Raw genomic sequence first — 21961 nt, 5'->3', positions numbered from 1 at the left:
CATGCCTCTTCATGTCTGCATAATTACTGCAACCTACAGCCATTTGAACCTGCGTAGTGTCTCCCTGTACAGTTTTTACCACACATCCCTCAAGTGCTGAAGTAATTATGCCACAAGGTTCCATCTCCTTAAATTCCCACATTTTTGCAGTTTCTTCAGTTTTAATCTACAGTTCATAACCAACAGACTGTGGTCAGAGTCCACATCTGCCCCTGGAAATGTCTTACTATTTAAACCCTGGTTCCTAAATCTCTGTCTTACCATTATATAATCTATCTGAAACTTGTCAGTATCTCCAGGCTTCTTCCATGTATACAACCTATTTTATCTTGGTGACAATAATGCGTTCACTATGATGTTTGTAGTAGCTTACCCGCACTCTTATTTTTTATTCATTATTAAACCTACTCCTGCATTACCCCTATTTGATTTTGTATTTATAACCCTGTATTCACCTGACCAAAAGTCTTGTTCCTCCTGCCACCAAACTTCGCTAATTCCCATCATATCTAACTTTAACCTATCCATTTCCCTTTTTAAATTTTCTAACCTACCTGCCCAATTAAAGGATCTGACATTCCACGCTCCGATCTGTACAACGCCACTTTTCTTTCTCCTGATAACGATGTCCTCTTGAGTAGTCCCCGCCTGGAGATCCGAATGGAGGACTATTTTACCTCTGGAATATTTTACCCAAGAGGATGCCATCATCATTTAACCATATAGTAAAGCTGCATGCCCTCGGGAAAAATTACGGCTGTAGTTTCCCCTTGCCTTCAGCCGTTCACAATACCAGCACAGCAAGGCCGTTTTGGTTAGTGTTACAAGGCCAGATCAGTCAATCATCCAGACTGTTGCCCCTGCAACTACTGAAAAGGCTGCTGCCCCTCTTCAGGAACCACACGTTTGACTGGCCTCTCAACAGACTCCCCTCCGTTGTAGTTGCACCTACGGTACGGCCATCTGTATCGTTGAGGCATGCAAGTCTCCCCACGAACGGCATGGTCCATGGGTCATTGGGGAGGGGGGGTCAATGACTGTATTGATATTAGTACAATATTCCAGTAAGATCAGATAACTGTTAGTTGTTATGAGATTTAAAAGTTCAGCTAATGAACATATCATCCACAAGTACAATCAGCAAAGTGACTTCTAAATAGTTCTTCAGCTCCATGCACAAGTACGCACACACACCAAAAGCAAAGAAGTTTTGTTACAACTCTTTGGTGCTCTGACCTGGACATCAGTGACACGTTTACCCATAATAAAAAATGATTTTCTCCTGTGAGCTGTGATGCTTTATACACAAATCAACCTATTCTTGTCTGGAATACTTTCCCACTCATTAATGCCTGCAAAATTCTCCTAACTTACAATTTAATCTGCTGCAATCAGTGTCATCTTGTTTACTATATCTTGAGAACACTTGTCATAAAGTCTCCCATACAACTTAACAGAGGTGCCATCAGAACCAAATCAGTAAAAAGATGTTCCATTACTGGAAAAACTTTGAGGTCACACGAGGCAGACAAAAAATCACCTTTGTTGTATGTTAGCAAACTGAAGAGTAAGAAGGCAAGTTCCCACTCACACTCTGACCTACATCACTAGGAGCACTTAAGAGTCTGATTCACAAGGTTATACCAGCCCACTTGCAAGACACTTGCTGAGTATTTGTTTTCCACAAAATGCATTGACACAAAACAGAAATCATAAATTAGTAACTAATGCAAGAAATGGATATGAACAAAATGTTAATTACTGCATGCTACAGTACACTGCTAAATAGAAACTGAGTCTTAGTACTCTTCTGAGAATGGTCATTTCTCCCAACATGAGCAGTGCTCGCTCCTCAGTTTGCAATGAGACTACAGTTGTCATTAATTACCAATAGTGTAAAATAACACTTTTCCTTGCCATATAAGTGGATGGTCATTATGAGTAAATTACAAAGTAAATGCTTTTTTGCCATTTGGACATCTAGCCCGGCACACAATATGACTTTCACCTGCAATATTTTGTTGCCTCATCTACCTGCATTCTTTCCATGCTTCAAGTGACAGTCTTCGTTGCACTCGCTGCTGACATGGTCTGGGCTGTGAGGGCTTTTTAAAGTATCAGTTGTTGTATTTGATGATCACCATAAGGTGAGTCATTAAAGTATTAAGCATAAAAATGTAATCATCAAATCAGCTGGACAGCTATACATATACCATCTAAGACTCGCACCATGAAAACATCAGAAATCACATCTAATGCAATACTGTTGCATTTCAGCATATCTTCGGGGATGATATAAATTAATGATATTCACACACTTGCATCTTCTGATTCAAACTATCAGTTGCAGTCCTCATGTGTGGAACACAAGACAAAGATGTTTATTTTTCTTGGTATATTTAAATATGTTACACTAGGAAAATGAGTAATGTTAAAGATTATTAAGGTAATACTTATTAAATTTAAGTTACTGTGCTGCTTAGTAACCTGTAGTAGATGACTATTATGGAGCCATAAACACAAACAACTCATGCATACATAGCCTCTCAACTAACTCATTCAACATCATTTTGTTAAAAATCAAGCAAACTATCAAAAGAACAGGAGATGACAAAATTTTATGAAGTATAAGATTTTTTTTCAAATTCTTTTTTAAAAATGGGTATTCTACATCATAAAAATACCTGTTTTTTTTTTCTACAGGAAAATGAGACAACTATAAGATTGCTGAATGAAGAGATTCAACGACTTATCAGAGTGATAAATAAAAAAAATGAGAATGCACAAGAGAAACTATTAATGCCAACGAGGGAACTGCATAGAACTAAGTAAAGTGAATACAAAATGGCACATGCAAATAAATGAACAACAAATAACATTAAAATGTACAAAAAGACACTGAAGTTCATACTTATAACAAGAACATGATTATTGGATTTTCATTAAAGTTGGGCAAATAACCGACAAACAGTATTTTTTTCTGTTTTTAGTTAAACTTCAGATTTCAAAACAATAGTGTCTTCCATCTAGTCCAGAACATATTAGGGAAGCAGGAAGATATGAAAAGCACAAAGGACTTTAAGTTACACATCACTCGAAATTGATCTTCAGACATGTCACAGATTTTTCCTCGATGGGAGAAAGGTTCTGGCAAAGTGAATCTGTGAGTCCAGTGAGGCATAATAATTGAACAACTTAGAGAGTAAGTGTGTAGGTTCTGATATCAAGTTCTGGTCCAGCACTAATTTTTATCAGCAAATTTCATTATAAGGTAAGGTGAGGTAAGTACACAGGTAAATTCATAAAGTTAGACATCAAATAGGTATACAACCTTTTTTCATATAGCTATATCAATTTAAGTGGAGGAGGTACTGGACAGAATTGTGGAGAAAAGAAATATGTGGCACAAACTGATTAGGAGAAGGGATAGTTTTATAGGACACATTCTGAGATGTCACGGGATCATCAGTTTGGTACTGGAGGAAAGTGAGCATATGTTTGTGTGTGAGGGGGGGGTTAAAATCTTAGGAGACCAAGAGATGAATACAGTAAGCAGGTTTATAAGGGTGTAGGTTGCAATAGTTATTCAGAGATGAAGAGGCTTGCACAGGATAGATGCATGCAGAGCTGTATCAAACCAGTTCTCAGACTGAAGACCACAACAACAACAATTTATTAACAATTTATTTTCCTGAGTTGTGATAATGAGACTGTCCTTTTTTAAGATACCACATACATTCAATAGTTGGTTTTTCTGAGCATTTACTGTTGATAATATAAAAGTTCTTTTAAATGTCTAGTTGTGCACTTACCACACTGATGTGGGACAAGTACACAACATAGCCTGTGAATTTTCTCTTTTTAATTGGCAGTAATAGCAGGGAAAGTGCCCAGTAGTACATATTTTGACATTTATTTCTATGGCTGAAGCTCCAAAGTTGGATTAAAGTTTTCTGGGTTGGACAATGGAGGGGTCTAAATTCACACAACTTAATATATTAATAACTTCTTTTTTTGGTAGCTTCTTGCAAATATGATATTTCTGCCAATTAATGAGCTATATGTCCCAGGCAGTTTTTACAATTTCATGACAGTTAAGTCATACATCTGGAGAGGGTGGGATGAATGAGGAGATAAAATTAAAACTGCGATGCTTTCAAGACTTGCCATTTCTATCAATTTCAAAGATATGTGTGTTTTGTGGCCATCACACATAAGCAAAGCAGACCTGTTTCCTCCTTGTGATGGTAAAAATAGTTTCTGGAAAAAAAATTCTCAAACCTATCACCGGCCATTGTGGCCGAGCGGTTCTATACGCCTCAGTCCACAACTACGATGCTGCTAGTGTCGCAGGTTTGAATCCTGCCTCAGGCATGGATGTGTATGATGTCCTTAGGTTAAGAAAGGTTTAAGTAGTTCTAAGTCTAGGGGACTGATGAGCTCAGATGTTAAGTCCCATAGTGCTTAGAGCCATTCGAACCATTCTCAAACCTATCAGCTTCCATTCAGCAGTTGCAACTGGCTGCATAAGTAAGTCCAGGTAAAGTTTTTCTTCAGAAGTTGCCACTCATTTCACATGTACTTCCCTTTAAATGTATCTAATGGAGGGAGCATGTTCCCATTTGCAGAACAGTAAATAAAACAGAAATATTATTCCGTCCTGGAGAACTTCTTCTTCAGGAAGATAGTCCCCTGCTTCCCACCACTTTTAGTTTTCGAAGGATCTTTAGCAAATAATATTTCATCTAAATTAAAAATCATATTTGGTTTGTTTCCAAGTTCAAGAGCTTTATAGTAACTTCAAGGAGGTTGAAATAAGGATAGATAATGAATGGATTGACATTATTTTTTCTGTGCATTTCAATGCTTTGGTGTTTTTTAATAGATAAATTATTGCATTTCACAAACAAACTCGCCATGTTTGCCGAGGATGCTAATGCGCTTCTTCCTGGACTCGGGTAGGCATTAGGGCCCTGGATTGAACCTGCCTGGTGAATTAACGATGAGGGCTGGAGTGCCAGCTAACCTGGATGTGGTTTTTAGGCGGGTTCCCACTAGGTGAATACCGCGCTTGTCCCCATGTCCCGCCTCAGTTACATGACACGCAGACATTGAAAAAATGTTTGCACTATTTCATGCTTACACTAGATGCAGACAGCTGGGGTACACTACTTCGTCCACGTGTGATACTGGGTGGCGACAGGAACAGTATCCGGCCATCCTCCAACACTAACAACACCAAATACATAGTAACAAGGCCGACCACGTGTTGAAGTGGGACAAAGGCCCAAGAAAATGATGATGATTGCATTTCACAATCAAATAGAGCCAATCATAGCTTGGTTTCTCATTAGTGAACAGCATTTTCAGTTTATTACTTTTAAGAAACTCACCCAACAATGACAAAACCTGCACTTTATCCATCTCAGTTATTTCTGTCGCCACGATATTTCTGACATCAGGTGAAAATGTGTTTGAGCCACTCTGAGAGGATGATTTGGTCCTCCAGCTACCTTTAACATGATCTTTAATGTAAAATATGGTACATGGTATATCTTAGATATAAGTATTGACTTGGCCAGATTGTGCCTCCTCCCCAGCAGCTTCTACATCTCTTGCTGTATACTGCTTTCTTCTCTCCATTTTCCTTACATAGCTTCTTACTACTTGTCACTGTAGAATAGTCCTGCCAAGTAGTGTGATTAATTAAAAACACTGAAAGTAGGTAAAAACATAGTATTCATTTACCTGAGAATTCTGTTCATTAGCTACTCATTTATTTTCTTGTTCAACATTTTGGCATTCCTGCGCACTTTCACTCATTAATCACCTACTCTCAGATGATGTTAATTGGTTCAAGGTGAATTGTCTCTCATTAAAGTCCAGTAAGACCAGCTTTATTCAGTTCTGTACAAAAACAGAAAAAGAGAGAGAGATAAGTGTGACATGTGGTAATCAACCAATAGAAAGAATGGAGTGCACATTGACAAGAAAATGAACTGGTCTTCGCATATTATTTTTCTCTGTAAGAGGCTTAGCTCTGCTACCTATGCTTTACGGGTTGTCACTACATATGTTGAACCAAACTCTGCAGAAGTGGCATACTATGGCTATTTTCACTCTCTCATTGAATACAGCATTATTTTTTGGGGCAACCAGCCATTAGCAACGAAAGTGTTCATTGCACAGAAGCGAGCTTTAAGAATTATATGTGGATTGCGCCCAAGAGACTCATGTAGAAATAGCTTTCGAAAACTTAAAATATACACAACTACATCCCAATATATTTTTTCTCTCGTGTGTTTTGTTTGTAAAAATATAGAGATATTTCAACCAAACAGTAATTATCATGAGCATAACACACGGAGGAAGAATGACATACACAGCGAGCACAGAAATTTGAGCTTGGTACAAAAGGGTGTCTACTACACTGGAGCAAAACTCTTCAATGCTCTTCCTCCTGAACTAAAGACAGAGATTCATAACAAGAGCAAGTTTAAGAAAGCACTAAAATATTTCTGCTAGAAAAAAGCTTTTTACAGTCTAGATGAATTTTTTAACTAAATAAACTGTAAAATTTTAATATTATATAATACAAGTTGACATAATGCCACTAAGAATGTTATTTAACATGAGTGCTGTATCTGTGTGCGCTCTGTATCTGCTTTTTATAGTGCTTTAATGATTCTAAGAAAATACGTATTTTCTTTTTCTGAATTGCTGACCAAATTTACTGTATAAATTTTTATATAATTATGTACTCAAATTTCTGTATATGCTATAAGATTACCAGATTGTATTTGTAAAAAACTGACTCGTTCCACATCCTTGTGAACCCAACACAGTTGGACCTATGGAACACGAAATAAATCAAATCAAATCACCATGAAAATTCAGTAATGGAGGAAGTGCACAGTTAAACTACAATATCAAATATCAACACTGTTTACTTACCCTCTCAAACCAGAAAAAAACTGCAAATAATTCTGAGAGATGACAGAAAAACACACTTGAACTCAGCAACTCCACTGTAATGGAATGCATGCGTAGCAATGCTTCTGTAAATGCTACACGTGACACCAACACATTCTAGCTGGGTCAGAATTAAACACATATAGTTCACTAAATGATCATGTGGTTGTGGCTCTGTACAACTTACTTCATTAAAGCTGTGAACTAATTGTGCGTTTGCCCCAAAAGAGCACTTACCACTCTTTACCTTAGCATACATTTCTACAAAAGTGATAGTTTTATTCTGGATTAATTGTGTTGTACCATTGGGCTTTCAAGGCCTGTTCAGATGGTGTTTTATTTCCCAGTACAGTTTTTGAGCACATAAAAATATGCAGTTATTTTGGGGAGTAATTACATCTCAAAACTGCACACACTTCTGAGGTACATCAGCTTTGATGCCCCGGTGACAGTCACTTTCATTCTAGGACTTGGATTTAGTGTCAGTAGTTGTGTGTCGTATCCATTTATCATTCTATGTTAATAAATTATCTCTCTCAGTACTACAGCACTCACACACTAAATTTTCTATTCTTCCATCATCACAACTGGAACCTGTTCAGCACAATTTTTCTGACGCTTCAGTGCAATTGTTTACAAAAATTCTGGAAACAAGAATGCAAAAGTTTGTTGCATTATCATGAAATCACAAAGCCCATTGATGTCACATTTTATGGATTCGATAAACAAATCCTGAACGAACTTATAAGTTATGGCTATTCTCATTCTCTTCATCTTTATAAACTACTCACTTTCACAGCCAACTGCTGGAGTACATGTCTATCTAATACAATCATCTCCATGGTCTTTATGTTCCCTAGTGTTTATTCCAGTTTCCAGTATTTTTTGAGATTTGCTAAATTTATTATTTTTATATTTTCTACGTGGGTGAAAGGTCTTTCTGCCAAAAGCAGGTAGGAAAGCCACGGGTAGCACCTGTCCCTGCATCGAGCAAACTTTGTCCTGTGTTATTGTATTATAAGTGTTTGTGTTTTATATTTTCTGAGGCAGTGACTGAGGAGCAGCCCAGCATCTGCCTAAGCGAATGTGAAAATCACCTAAAAACCACATTCAGGCTTGTATGCCTGACCAATAGTTGTCAAACCAACATCTGGATTCCATCTGGATATGTCTCACCTTCATCTTTCTTATGCTAGAACACAGCACATTCAGCTATATGAGCATGTCACTACCATCTCCATATGGTTGCGATACAAAATTGCTGCCACTACACAATGTTATTAGAATACATCAACAGAATTTAAAATCTCCATCAGAGCCATTTGTCATAAAGGGTAAATTGATTCTCCCTTCTACTACCACACAATTATTTTGCCCAGTTTCAGAGGTGGGAAGAATATACAGTGATCTGCTGTAAACAATTTTCCATTTAATACAGAATAGTAAAACATCTCTTTTCTCAGATACTTTATTACAAAATGTTTAATAAGTCAAAATGAACTTCCTGGATACAAAACATTACAAAAAATGACAACATTTGCTCAGTATAATAATATGGCTTGAATGCAATGTAAAATTATTTTTTTATTGGCGTAATAAACCTGTAAACCTCAGAAGAGAAAGAGGAATATTTCATCAACTGTGTTCTACTTATGATCACACACTAAAAAAAATCATGAACTGTTTTTTGTCATAACTTTGATGCACAGTATATGAATAGTGAAAAACATCAGTTTTACAATTTCTCACAGTACAAAACTAACTCAGTTTCTCAACAAGTCAAAAATTTAGATAAGAATTTATTTGCTGAACAAACAGCAATTCATCAGCATTCGGAAACTTGAAGTATTTAACAACTAACAGTTTAAGACATTAGAAATGAAAGACTTTGAACCATATTGCATGATGGTATGACCCATTCTTCCTTACAGACACTAGTCTAACCTTTGTACAATCTTTTGCACTAAATGGAACTCTTACTGCAAACATATCTGAACCCAGTGGAACAAATGAGCATCATTATAATCTGCAGTTTCAGCAGTGAAATATAGCAGATGTCTCTTCTTTGGACACATCATACACAAACATAGATACGCGCTACCTTAAATAATCAATCATACAATCTTCCAAAACTATGCTCAATCTGAATTCACATTCTTCCATAAATGTAAGTAAAGAAATAGTGAAAAAGGATTGTCATAAACTTTTACTTATAATCATGAGGTCAACAATGAATATCACAAGCATCAAAGTAAAGGAGTGATACTTTTGAACAAAACTCATTTCTCTCTCTCTCTCTCTCTCTCTCTCTCTCTCTCTCTCTCCCCCCTCCCCCTCCTTATTAAAAAAAAAAAAAAAAAAAAAACACACACACACACACACACACGCACACACAGTCAGACAGAATCCCAACCTGAAATCTAATGTGATTTGCCCAGATACCAGCTTTTAACATGAAAATGTAGTAAAGCCTCAATCTTCTTCACAATTTTTCCAGGCTCCAATATTTCATTTGTTTGTTTATTTAGTTATTTATTCGAGGTGTGGGGAGGGCAGTAGTCAAATAGCTGTGTAAACTGTTGGACAGTTTTCAGCAGAACTATGTAGCAAATGTGATATACAAAGAATGCAGTATCTTTAGGCAGCACCTTGTAAAAGAAATGTGCTCAATTTTCATATACTTTAAAGCTAACACAAATTTCTTGCCATTATTTACAAAATGGAAGAACTATTAACCATTCTCTTTGTACACGAGGAAAAGGAGGAAGATTAACGCAGAAGAGAGACTGAATGTATGGTGTAAGATAAGTGGAGCTTTAGAAGGTGTTATTGATGTACACGGAGATGTTATTGTATATTATCATGCCTAATAAAGAACCTTGTTCCCAAAAAAAATTCTGTCAGCTTTCAGTTATAAAGCCAGGACAAAAGACTCCCCCCCATTTTGTGTGAGTTCTGTCTCATGTTCAAAACATATATTTATGCAATGAGAACTTTCATAAATCTTCAAAGACACAACATATTCATTTACTGAAGAAAAAAGAATGCAAAATGTTCAAGTATGATGTACAACATGGTAATCAATAAGATACAGATACACCTTGTGCAAAAACACACAATATAAATCTCTACACCTCAGCAGCTTACTGTGATGTTATATAATTCAATATTTCACAAAATATAACTTGTCAAAATATTTTACATAGGATTTTATGTAATAACATCTGAGGCTGCACATTGAGCTCTTTACAACATTAACAATAGAATTAAGTAACATTCAACCATAACAGTCAACCATAAACTTAAACCAGTACCAAAAACAACATCTCTAACAACACCAGTTTTTCATTAAAATGTCTGTAAGTTTGGTACAAAAATATATTATTGCTGTACAAAAAATGAGAAAAGAATTTTTTCACAGCACTTTAAAGCTATACAGCTTTGTATATGAGAAGTGTCCACTTAAATGCCACTGCTCCAAAATAGCAAATGAGAATGTTACCACGAGCATGGAAGAGTTCATGGAAGAAATATTGCCTCCCCTGTAAAAACACAAGCCAAAGGTCACGTAAATATAATTAGTTACAACTCTTCTAATGGTAGGAAAATGAGGAATCTGGTTCACATCAAATGTGTTTGGTTGTATTGTCCCTGGAGGAGGAGGAGGAGGAGGAGGAGAAGAAGACAGAGGAGGAAAACAAGGAGAAGGAGAGAATTATACATAAATTGTACTGTCATTATCATGATCAACAATGAACTTGAACAGATTGCTATTCACCACATACAGAAGGCACTGAGAAGCAGAGACACACACTTTTGAAGTTCATTTAAAAGTAGGTGCCTGGAGACAAGAGTGGCCATGAATGTGTGAGTTGTGTATGTTTGAAAGTGTGTGTGTTTTCTGCATGTTTACTAATGTCATCTACCATTAGCATGCCATCTTGAGCCTTTGCAGTCATAATTACACCTTCCACACTAATATGTTAACCTATCCATTTGTTTGTTTTGGTGCCCCTCCTAGTAATTCACAACATGCATTTCTTAAATGGTCACCCAGTTTCTGAATTCCGCTCTCATTAAAAATTCTTTCTCACTGCCATAAGTCAAAACTGTTATTACACACTATTTGTAAACTTTCTGTTTTGGAGACACTGGAAGCTTACTTTTAAAACTGTATTTAATTTATGAAAGCAGTTAAGGTAGTTGTTTTTTAATGCTTCGGTTTCTGTATTTTTCCTGTTCAGCCAGTCATTGTTTTCAATTCAATTGGCTCTGAGCACTATGGGACTTAACTTCTGAGGTCATCAGTCCCCTAGAACTTAGAACTACTTAAACCTAACTAACCTAAGGACATCACACACATCCATGCCTGAGGCAGTTCCAGACTGTAGTGTCTAGAACTGCTCGGCCACTGTTTTCAGTTGACATAAATACTTAAAACCTATGAACTGATTCTGCAACTTCTTTATTAATGTGTAAAACTTCATTTTCAGTGAGCAGGTTATGCATTATTTTCAGCTTTCTATAACTGATTTTAAGGCTTTTTTCCAAATCTGCTCTATTTAGTTTTTATATTAGTTGCTGAAGTTTATGTCAACCTGAGCCAAACATGGCATAAGCAAAATGAAGATGATTCAGATGTGTTAATTATCTTTAGTCTTTCTCTTCCTTTTATCAGTTGTTGTATTGAAAATAAGAAGAATTTTTGCGATACAGACTCTTCTTGTACAACTCTTATCCCATTCTGTCAATTTTTAATTTCCCATTATCATGATGAGGTCTAAGGGAATCTGCAACATTGATGTACATAGTCTTTCAAACTCTGTTCAAACTGTGTTTTATCTGAAACAAAGTTTTTAATGGTTGCTGGTAATTTATTGAAAATGTGTGTTCCTGAATACTGGACCCCTTTTTTTTTAGCAAGGTAAGTGATATTAGGTCTTTATGTAGATTGTTCTTATTCCTATTCATACTATGTATTGAGCTATTGGTTGGAAATAGAAATGTTTTACTTGCAACAAATTTCATTAAGGCATAACTATACTGAGAAGCAGTGGTTAGAATACAAAGTTCCTTGAACAGGTTTCTACATGATGTTCTTGAATTTACACCACAAATGATTCTTATCACACGCTTTTGCACTCTAAAAACTTTTGATCCATTTGATGAGTTGCCCCAAAATGAAAGTAAGCAAAGTATGCACTTTTTTTTATATTTATATCTCCTACATCTGACATCATTCTCACTGGAAATACAGACTTGTTTAGGCGCATAAGCAATTCTGTGGTATGTCCTTCCCAACTGAATTTATTATCGAGTTGTAATCCCAGAAATTTAACACTGTCAACCTCTTCGATCTGAAGGTCTTCATATGTTATACACATGCTGGAAGAAAATCTCTTACAGGTTCTGAACTGCGTATAGTGGGTCTTCTCAAAGTTTAATGACAGTGAAAATTTGATTAGCAGCTATTTCTAAATCTGTACTTGACTTGCTACTTATTGCAATGTTTGTATCATCCGCAAACAAAACAAACTTAGCATCTGGCAATGTAACAGATGAGAGGTCATTAATGTACACAAGAAAAACCAATGGACCCAAGATGGGACCTTGAGTAACACCACATGTAATTAATTCCCAGTCAGATGAAGACCGATTGCTTACTGCACAGGAATTTCGCAATGACAACCTTTGTTTCCTGGCAGATAGATAAGACTCAAACCATTTTGCAGCATTGCCGGTGACACCATAATATTCTAATTTACTTAAGAGAATGCTGCGGTTCACCAGTCAAAGGCTTTTGACAGATCACAGAAAATGCCTGTAGCCTCTAATTTATTATCTAATGAATTAAGTACATTATATTCTCACTGTAAGTGCAAATAGCTTTCTCTATATCAGAATCCTTAAGATATCCAAACTGTGACTTGAACAATATACAGGGTAAGCACAATGTCTTGCCCTGATTAGAACAACTTATTACAGGATAACCGTTTGACATAATAATTTATATTTGATGCCATTACATAGGTTAGTGTTACTAGTATTTTTTAAGACCACTTACGTTTGTAAACCTCAACATGTGCTCCCTTGGTAGCTCAGAGAATATGGAGGCGGTATTACAGTTCCCGCCAGGTATTTCGTAACATGTGTTCTGTCACACTAAACACAGCAGCTTGTATCCTAGCCTTCAATTTGTCAATGTCGGCAAGTGGTGTGACAAAGACTCTGTCCTTGATATAGCCCCAGAAAAAAAAGTCAAGGGATATAATGTCTGGAGAGCGGGGTGGCCAGGGTGCTGCACTGTTCCTTCGAATCCACCAATCCAGAAATGTTTCATCCAGGAAATCATGCACTATCAAAGCCCAGTGGAGGGGTGCTCCATCTTGCTGGAAAAGTATCCATGGTTGATATTCTAACTGTGGGGCAATGAACTGTTGCAAAATGTCTAAGTAAAAGTTAGTGGTAATGGATTTTTCTGTGAAGAAAAATGGTCCAAAAACCTTGGTATGCATGAGGCCGCACCAAACGTTCACTTTTTCACTGTAACTGTACAGTAGCATGTGGAGACGCTGAACCACATATATGGACATTGTGCCTATTTACCATTCCGTTGACATGAAAGGTGGACTCATTGGTAAAGCATATGCGATTTAAGTAATCGTTAGCACCATCAATCCTGTTGAGAATCTCAGTTGCAAATTAAGCAAGTGTCAGTAAATCATTCAGTTGCAAGGACTGCACGATTTGCACTTTGTAACCATGCAACCTATGCCTTTTATGTACAATCTTCACCACACTTGCTTGCAGTATTTGAAGTTCACGTGATGCTTGACGAGTTGATTTTGACGGACTCCGTTGAAATTACTGCCGAACACGATCACCAGTTGCATCACTCACACGAGGTCTGCCACTTAAGAGGACGATTTTCAATGCTCCCTGTTTCGTTAAACTTTGCATACCATCGCTTTATTGATTTAACGTCAGGAGGGCTGCGTAAATAAGAAGCCCGAAATTTATGCTGAACACTGATGGGTAATTTTGTTTCGTGAAACCAGTGCACACATTGCGCTTTCTCCTGCTTCGACACCATTTCGCCAGCAACTAACATGACCTAACAGATCATGTCAGTGTTGTGGAGCACTAGTACCATCTATTGGTCACAACAACTAGTAACACTGACCTATGTAACGGCATCAACTGTAACTTATTATGTCAAACAGTTATTCTTTTATAATCAAGGCAAGACTTTGTGCTCATACTGTATTATTTGCAGTCAGATGCTTAAGGAGATGCTTGAACATAACCTTTTCAAATATTTTTGAAAAAGCTGGCAAAAATTAAATTGGGCGATAGTTTGATGGTATCTCTTTATCCCCCTTCTTGAAAAGAGGCTTATCTTCAGCCTTTTTAACCAGTCTGGAAATGTTCTGCTGATAAGAGATTGACTACACAAATAACTTAAAGACAGAGCTCAGCAATTTATGAGCACTCTTTGATTAACTTCATTGATATGTTATCATACCTACTGGATAACTTAGATTTTAAGGATTTTATGATGGATGCTACTTCTTTGGGAGATGTGTCATTTCCATTTTACAGAAATTATTTTTAAAGACTGGTCTCATATACTCCACTGCACTGTTCACCGAAACTGATAACCCCAAGCTGTTAGTAACCGAAATAAAGTACTTGTTTAAGAGGTTTGCAACACTACTTGTAGTTGTTACCAAAGTCTCATTTAGTTTTAGAGCTATATGTACCTCTTCCTTTTTGGCCCCACCTGTCTCTGTACCGAGCGAGATGGCGCAGTGGTTAGCACACTGGACTCGCATTCGGGAGGACGACGGTTCAATCCTGTGTCCGGCCATCCTGATTTAGGTTTTCTGTGATTTCCCTAAATCGCTCCAGGCAAATGCTGGGATGGTTCCTCTGAAAGGGCACGGCCGACTTCCTTCCCTGTCCTTCCCTAATCCGATGAGACCGATGACCTCGCTGTTTGGTCTCTTCCCCCAAAACACCAACCACCACCACCACCACCTGTCTCTGTCTTCACTATATCTCATGCAGTTTTTATTTTGTTGCTTGATGTAATTATCTTTTTCTCATAACAAAGCTGCTTCGATTTCTGGATTACTTGCTTCAATATTTTGCTGTATATGCATTACAATTCTAACATAAGAGCTGTTCCTAGATAGTAGACACAGTCTCCTTTTTGTTCCACATGATACATTTATTATTCCTTGTGTAATTCACAGTTTATTTTTTTATTTTTGTGTGATTTGCTTTACCTTTAGGGGAAAACAATTTTCAAAAGTGGAGGTAACTTTATTAATGAATGCTTTGTATTTTTCATTTGAGTCGGAGGTATTGTAAACAACTATCCAGTTCATGTCTTTGAGCAATTTCCTGAATTTCTCAATTTTCGACTTATTTATTACCCTTCTGTACTCAGATTTTTTATCCTGACAAGTTTCATGAGAAGATAGCCCATTTACTATGGGTTTTGTGATATGACTTTTTGCCCTAGATTTGTCTACAAAGATATTATCAATAGCAGTCTCAGACCATTTACATATCCTAGTAGCAAAATTCACAGTAGGCACTAAATTGGATGATAGTGTTACTGACTGCAATAATTGTTCACTGACAGAGCTTTTCAATAAATCCACATTAAAATCACCAACAACCACTATTACCTTGTTTTTTACCATGAGATGGGACAGCAGATTTTTTATGAAGAGGTTAAAATTTCCTGAAGGTGATCTGTATATACCTACTATTATAAAGGACTAATTATGAAATACTACTTCTGTTGCACAAGCTTCTAAGTGCTGGTCTGAACAAAATTTATTAATATCAATATTCTTGAAATCAGAACAGTTTCTGACAAATGTGGCAACTCCTCTTTCTCCACATCATTTCTACAGAAGTAAGAAGCTAACTTGAATCCTGTAATATTTAACATATCTATACCAGTGGTCACATGATGTTCAGAGAGGCAGATTGTATCAACTCGTTTGCTCAACTCTAATTCTTCAACACAAATAAGCAACTCATTAAGCTTACCCCTTAGTCCTTAGATATTCTAATGCAATAATGATAACTAATTTTGTGCACTGGCTAAATTACAACAGGATGAACCTAATTTTCCTGCCAATTTTTGCGTATCTCTAGTTTCAATCAGAGGCTGTCTGCATGAATTGTGTACATTAAAATTTGCTTTCTGGCTGCCTGTTTTATCAGTGTGAATGTCATTTTCAGCCTGTCTCTGAACACCTATAGTTTCTGCCCTCCCTACCCTAAAAAAATTGCTGATCTGTCACTTGTAACCACTGGTAGTTTACCACTGGTAACAGTGCCTCTCCTTAAGTTATTTGCTATTAGCCCTGACAGTTTTCCCTACTCTTCCTGTTGAGGTGAAGGGCATGCCTAGGGAGAATCAAAGGACAGATTCTCAAAGACTGTAAGAATAGATTTTACTGAAACTACCACAAGAACTTAACCAAATTCTGTAAATTCTACACAAAGCGTTAATCTATACTACTAATTGCCCCACACTGTAAGTTCATTCATAGATTGCATGTCATATGTTGTGCTACATCATATTCTACAGCCAACTTGAATTTCGTCTGATTCAAATATAATGTTTCCTCTGGTAGTTAATACGAATTTTAGTAAATATCTTTTACATTACAAATAGGATGCAGACATTTGTATAGTCTTTATGTCTTGTCTGTCCTCTCTCTTGTGAGTAGCACTGTTCCAGTTTTGTGGAACTGCCTTCATTCACAAATAAAAATAACTAGCCTTTTCCCCGTGGCTTCGCACACATATGCATTCGACACACATATTGAAAAAACCTCTTCCTTCCCCTCTCTGTATCTGCCTCTTCCTTCCTTTGTCTGTTCACATCATCCTCCCATCTCTATCTGTCTATCTCCTCCTCCCCACTCTCTCTGTCTTTTCATCTCCTCCCCTCCTCTCTTTGTCATTTTCCTCTACCCTCTCTCTGACTATATCTTCTTCCCCCCCCCCCCCCCCCCAAACATATCCTCCATCACCCCTCCCCCTCTTTCCATCTCTGCCTATCCCTCTTTCTTTTCCACACCTGCACACCTCCTCATACACCTTCTATACCTCCCTCATGCACCTCCCCCTTTCCTCCCCTCTCTCCGTCCGTTTCCTCCTCCTCCCTTGCTCTGCCCATCACCTCCTCTATATATCTCAACCTATCCCCAGCCATGCTCATTGGCATGAGTAGCCCCTGTAATACAGTTCAATCAAACACGATGATACTGCTACCACAACATGTCTGTCAAGCAGGGCAAGCTATACATCAGGAGCTTGAAACTCATTTATTTTTCCCTTGTGTAAAGGCTGCCAAGCAAAGCAAGCTGATTTGGCAGGCCAATACTGTTTCCATATAGAATGCAAGCATGCAGGGTAGACTATACTCCAGGGGCTGGGAAAAAGCATATTTTTGCCCATATCTCTACACCTATATAAGCTAGGAGGTTATAAACCCCACAGTAGTGATACTTGTGAGGCCTGCTGTTTCTGTGCCAAATTTTGTTGAAATCAATCCAGGGGTTCAGGAGGAGACCTCGGACATACATTCTGCTTATAAAATTCCTTCTGTATTATTCTGCCTAGAGCTTTAACCTTTTCTATTGAAACACTGTTCTCTCAGCACCTTTCTACTTTTCATAATCTGCACTGCTTTATACACCGCAACATTACTTCTGGAATGTTATTACCATGGATTATGGAATGCTTGTATAATTTTCTTTCTGCTGTATGTTTCTATGCCACCAGCAATTTTAACTAATAAGATATTATGTCTGCCCAACATAAGCCTCTGTTTTGTTTTCTTCATGCTCTTATTATTTGGAATTCTTTCTTTAGCTAAATGTTCAGCGTGTCTCCCTTCTCACATCTTCTTGAAAACAGTTTTGTGTTTTCTACAATGCAGCACATACTATCTTGTTTCCATTACTGTTTGCTTACAATTCTCAACTCCCCCTTAAAGGTTGCCTGTGTGCATTTGAAGTTTTCTTTTCTTTTCATGTGCATTCTTCAGAAGTGCAACGCCTTTAGTTGTTTACTATGCATCTTAAAAATATTGCTCCTTTTGTCTAAGTTTCTGTGATCTTCAGTTTTGAGGATGATTGACTTTTTAAATGATGTAATCTGGTGCACAAACATATTCAAAAATAAACTCCTGTAATCTACATTTATAATTTCCTGCCCAGCAAGTTTGTTTCTTTCTAGCTTTATATCTACTTTTACTCTTTATCTTACAAATCTTTGACCATTTACAACTCAGAAGTAGTTCAGGACTGTCACATTCTGTACACTTTCTTCACTTTAATGTTTCATAAAATAAAAGTCAGGGTCACATTTAATTCCATTTTTTCCAAGTCCATTTACTATTTTTTTTCCTGAATAATATGTTACAGACAAACATGCTGTCATTGTCAGTAAATTCAACTAACATATGACTTCTGTCATTTCTAGTATGTTATCCAAAGTTTTCCACTGGAGAGTTATTCTTTAGATCTTGTCTTATTGTCACATAAAAATCCCATGTTAGCATTTGGCTGTGAGATTTTGAATTATTCTCATGAAACATCTATTGTTTATTTTTAATTTTTTCTTTACAATAAAGACCACACATGAATTTTCTGACTCCTCTGTTACTCTGTAAAAGAATTTATGACCTGATTTTAATTCCACTTCGTTCCGTGCCGCACATATGATACTGTAGCCATTGTGCATCATTACATCATACATGTTTGTAACTCAAGATAATTACGCGATATTGTCACCAATGTTTGTTTATTCTTTGGTTTTTGTAATTATTCTTTGTGTTGGTTCTCACTATGTATTCTTGGACTGTTTTATGTCTTTTCATGCTCTGCTACTAAATGTTGCAATAAAGCAGATTTTCTAATGTGCAACATTTTTGGTGACCCTGGTGTGATTCTGAATTGCCAATGTGACCCCATGGTTAATTGGCATTTTGTACACTAGCATTTGATGAAGTGATAAACTGCAGCTTTTGTTAGCTTTTAATGACTATGGTTTAAGCCGCTAAACTAAAACAGGGAGGTAGGTGTGGCTCTTAGAAGTACTACACGGAAACACTGTACATAAAGCAGTAGAACTGATGTTATGAGTAATATACACGGCAAAATTTTGAAAAATTTTTGGAATACTTTGAATATGAAGTCACACTTCCATTAAATAAAAGAGAAAGTGTTTGATGTTAAAGCATAAACCAAGAGCAATCAAATCAAGTCTGATGGGTATCTGCAAACTAGTGACTGATGATGTGCCATCTCGGAACACTGGTTCCACACCTACACCTATCCTACTGCCGATATTAAGAAGTTCATGTGCTGAACCTCTAAAAACATTAAACCTTTATTCTGGTAAACCTTTGTCACTTTCAGGTACACCTATCAGCTAACCGACAAGTGTCACTCAGAGTCACATGTTTATCTAACAGTCATTTACAGAGATGGAGAAATTCACAGATTAGTCATGACAGAGCGTAAAAAAAAGAATTCAGTTCTTTAGCATTTAATGCAGATTAGTCATAGCACTATATTTTGTTAGTTTTATTCCACCATTGTGACATGCTACTATATATGATTTTATTTAATTTACATGGTGCAATAGGCATAAGTGTTAATATTTTTATATATGTTACCTTAATATGTACAGACATCAATGTGCTGTTTGTTTTTTCTTTTTTTTTTTCACTGTGTCAAACACAACAGCACCATTAAATGCACTACACCTGTCAGTACAGGATAACCATTGTGTGTCCACACATCCATACCTGACCTGCTGCCCAGGGGAAAATAAGCATTGATGACTTACTCTTGCCACACATACTTGATTGGTACTAACCACCTAAAAACATACAGGGTGTTTCAAAAATAACCGGTATATTTGAAACGGCAATAAAAACTAAACGAGCAGTGATAGAAATACACCGTTTGTTGCAATATGCTTGGGACAACAGCACATTTTCAGGCAGACAAACTTTCGAAATTACAGTAGTTACAATTTTCAACAACAGATGGCGCTGCGGTCTGGGAAACTCTATAGTACGATATTTTCCACATATCCACCATGCGTAGCAATAATATGGCGTAGTCTCTGAATGAAATTACCCGAAACCTTTGACAACATGTCTGGCGGAATGGCTTCACATGCAGATGAGATGTACTGCTTCAGCTGTTCAATTGTTTCTGGATTCTGGCGGTACACCTGGTCTTTCAAGTGTCCCCAGGGAAAGAAGTCACAGGGGTTCATGTCTGGCGAATAGGGAGGCCAATCCACGCCGCCTCCTGTATGTTTCGGATAGCCCAAAGCAATCACACGATCATCGAAATATTCATTCAGGAAATTAAAGACGTCGGCCATGCGATGTGGCCGGGCACCATCTTGCATAAACCACGAGGTGTTCGCAGTGTCATCTAAGGCAGTTTGTACCGCCACAAATTCACGAAGAATGTCCAGATAGCGTGATGCAGCAATCGTTTCGGATCTGAAAAATGGGCCAATGATTCCTTTGGAAGAAATGGCGGCCCAGACCAGTACTTTTTGAGGATGCAGGGACGATGGGACTGCAACATGGGGCTTTTCAGTTCCCCATATGCGCCAGTTCTGTTTATTGACGAAGCCGTCCAGGTTAAGCTTCGTCAGTAAACCAAATGCTGCCCACATGCATATCGCCGTCATCAATCCTGTGCACTATATCGTTAGCGAATGTCTCTCATGCAGCAATGGTAGCGGCGCTGAGGGGTTGCCGCGTTTGAATTTTGTATGGATAGAGGTGTAAACTCTGGCGCATGAGACGATACGTGGACGTTGGCGTCATTTGGACCGCAGCTGCAACACGGCGAACGGAAACCCGAGGCCGCTGTTGGATCACCTGCTGCACTAGCTGCGCGTTGCCCTCTGTGGTTGCCGTACGGGGTCGCCCTACCTTTCCGGCACGTTCATCCGTCACGTTCCCAGTCCGTTGAAATTTTTCAAACAGATCCTTTATTGTATCGCTTTTCGGTCCTTTGGTTACATTAAACCTCCGTTGAAAACTTCGTCTTGTTGCAACAACACTGTGTTCTAGGCGGTGGAATTCCAACACCAGAAAAATTCTCTGTTCTAAGGAATAAACCATGTTGTCTACAGCACACTTGCACGTTGTGAACAGCACACGCTTACAGCAGAAAGACGACGTACAGAATGGCGCACCCACAGACTGCGTTGTCTTCTATATCGTTCACATCACTTGCAGCGCCATCTGTTGTTGAAAATTGTAACTACTGTAATTTCGAAAGTTTGTCCGCCTGAAAACGTACTGTTGTCCCAAGCATATTGCAACAAACGGTGTATTTCTATCGCTGCTCATTTAGTTTTTATTGCCGTTTCAAATATACCGGTCATTTTTGAAACACCCTGTACTACCACTCACAGCTATAACTATTAGTCTGCAAAGGAAATAAATAATGATTTAATATTGTTCACTAAAGCGTTCTCAGTCACCAATAAAAATATCTGCACTTATACCCATTAACCCTGTATTTGTGTAGATGTCTCCTATGCAGAGAGTAGGTTTAAAAAAGACACAGAGTCATTAAAATGAAAGTGTAAGAATGTACTGCTGGATTAGTTAAACAATCAGGTCAAATGATGATTATTTAAATGACAAGTTGAAATATTGTGATACATTTTTAAGAAATGATCTGACTTTTTGTTCTTCTATCAAAGCCTCACGTTTCTTCACTTTCCTCATCACTTCAAGTTTCATTATCTCTAAGAATAATTTCCTTTTGTATTTTCTGAGTGCTCTGATGGAATTTTATTTTATTTTCTACTGCTCTTCGAGTAATTAACTATGTTTTCAATATTTATGGATGATCACTCTCAACTGTTGCGTTCACATGTGGAAAGACTAAACTTAGTTTAATAA

The 21961-nt window shown here is 37.4% G+C and overlaps 2 protein-coding genes across 3 annotated transcripts in view; one reads left to right on the top strand and one right to left on the bottom strand.

The window, feature by feature from the left end:
- Nucleotides 1–3082, top strand: part of LOC126454413 (cilia- and flagella-associated protein 57-like) — a 72510-nt gene extending 69428 nt beyond the window's left edge. Inside the window, exons 3-5 of the mRNA XM_050091133.1 lie at nucleotides 2704–2828; nucleotides 2949–2970; nucleotides 3017–3082. Of these exons, the coding sequence (XP_049947090.1) occupies nucleotides 2704–2828; nucleotides 2949–2970; nucleotides 3017–3082 (213 nt within the window). The remainder of the gene's footprint in view (nucleotides 1–2703; nucleotides 2829–2948; nucleotides 2971–3016) is intronic.
- A 5385-nt stretch (nucleotides 3083–8467) lies between these two features.
- Nucleotides 8468–21961, bottom strand: part of LOC126413088 (TBC1 domain family member 13) — a 231162-nt gene continuing 217668 nt past the window's right edge. For both annotated transcript variants that reach the window (XR_007575362.1, XM_050082986.1), the window contains one exon: nucleotides 8468–10514. The gene's annotated coding sequence lies outside the window, so the exon portion shown is untranslated. The remainder of the gene's footprint in view (nucleotides 10515–21961) is intronic.

The sequence above is a fragment of the Schistocerca serialis genome, chromosome 1 (genome assembly GCF_023864345.2).
Source record: "Schistocerca serialis cubense isolate TAMUIC-IGC-003099 chromosome 1, iqSchSeri2.2, whole genome shotgun sequence".
Classification (NCBI taxonomy): domain Eukaryota; kingdom Metazoa; phylum Arthropoda; class Insecta; order Orthoptera; family Acrididae; genus Schistocerca; species Schistocerca serialis.
Note: the sequence above shows the minus strand (reverse complement) of the source record. Positions and strands in the feature narration are given on the sequence as shown.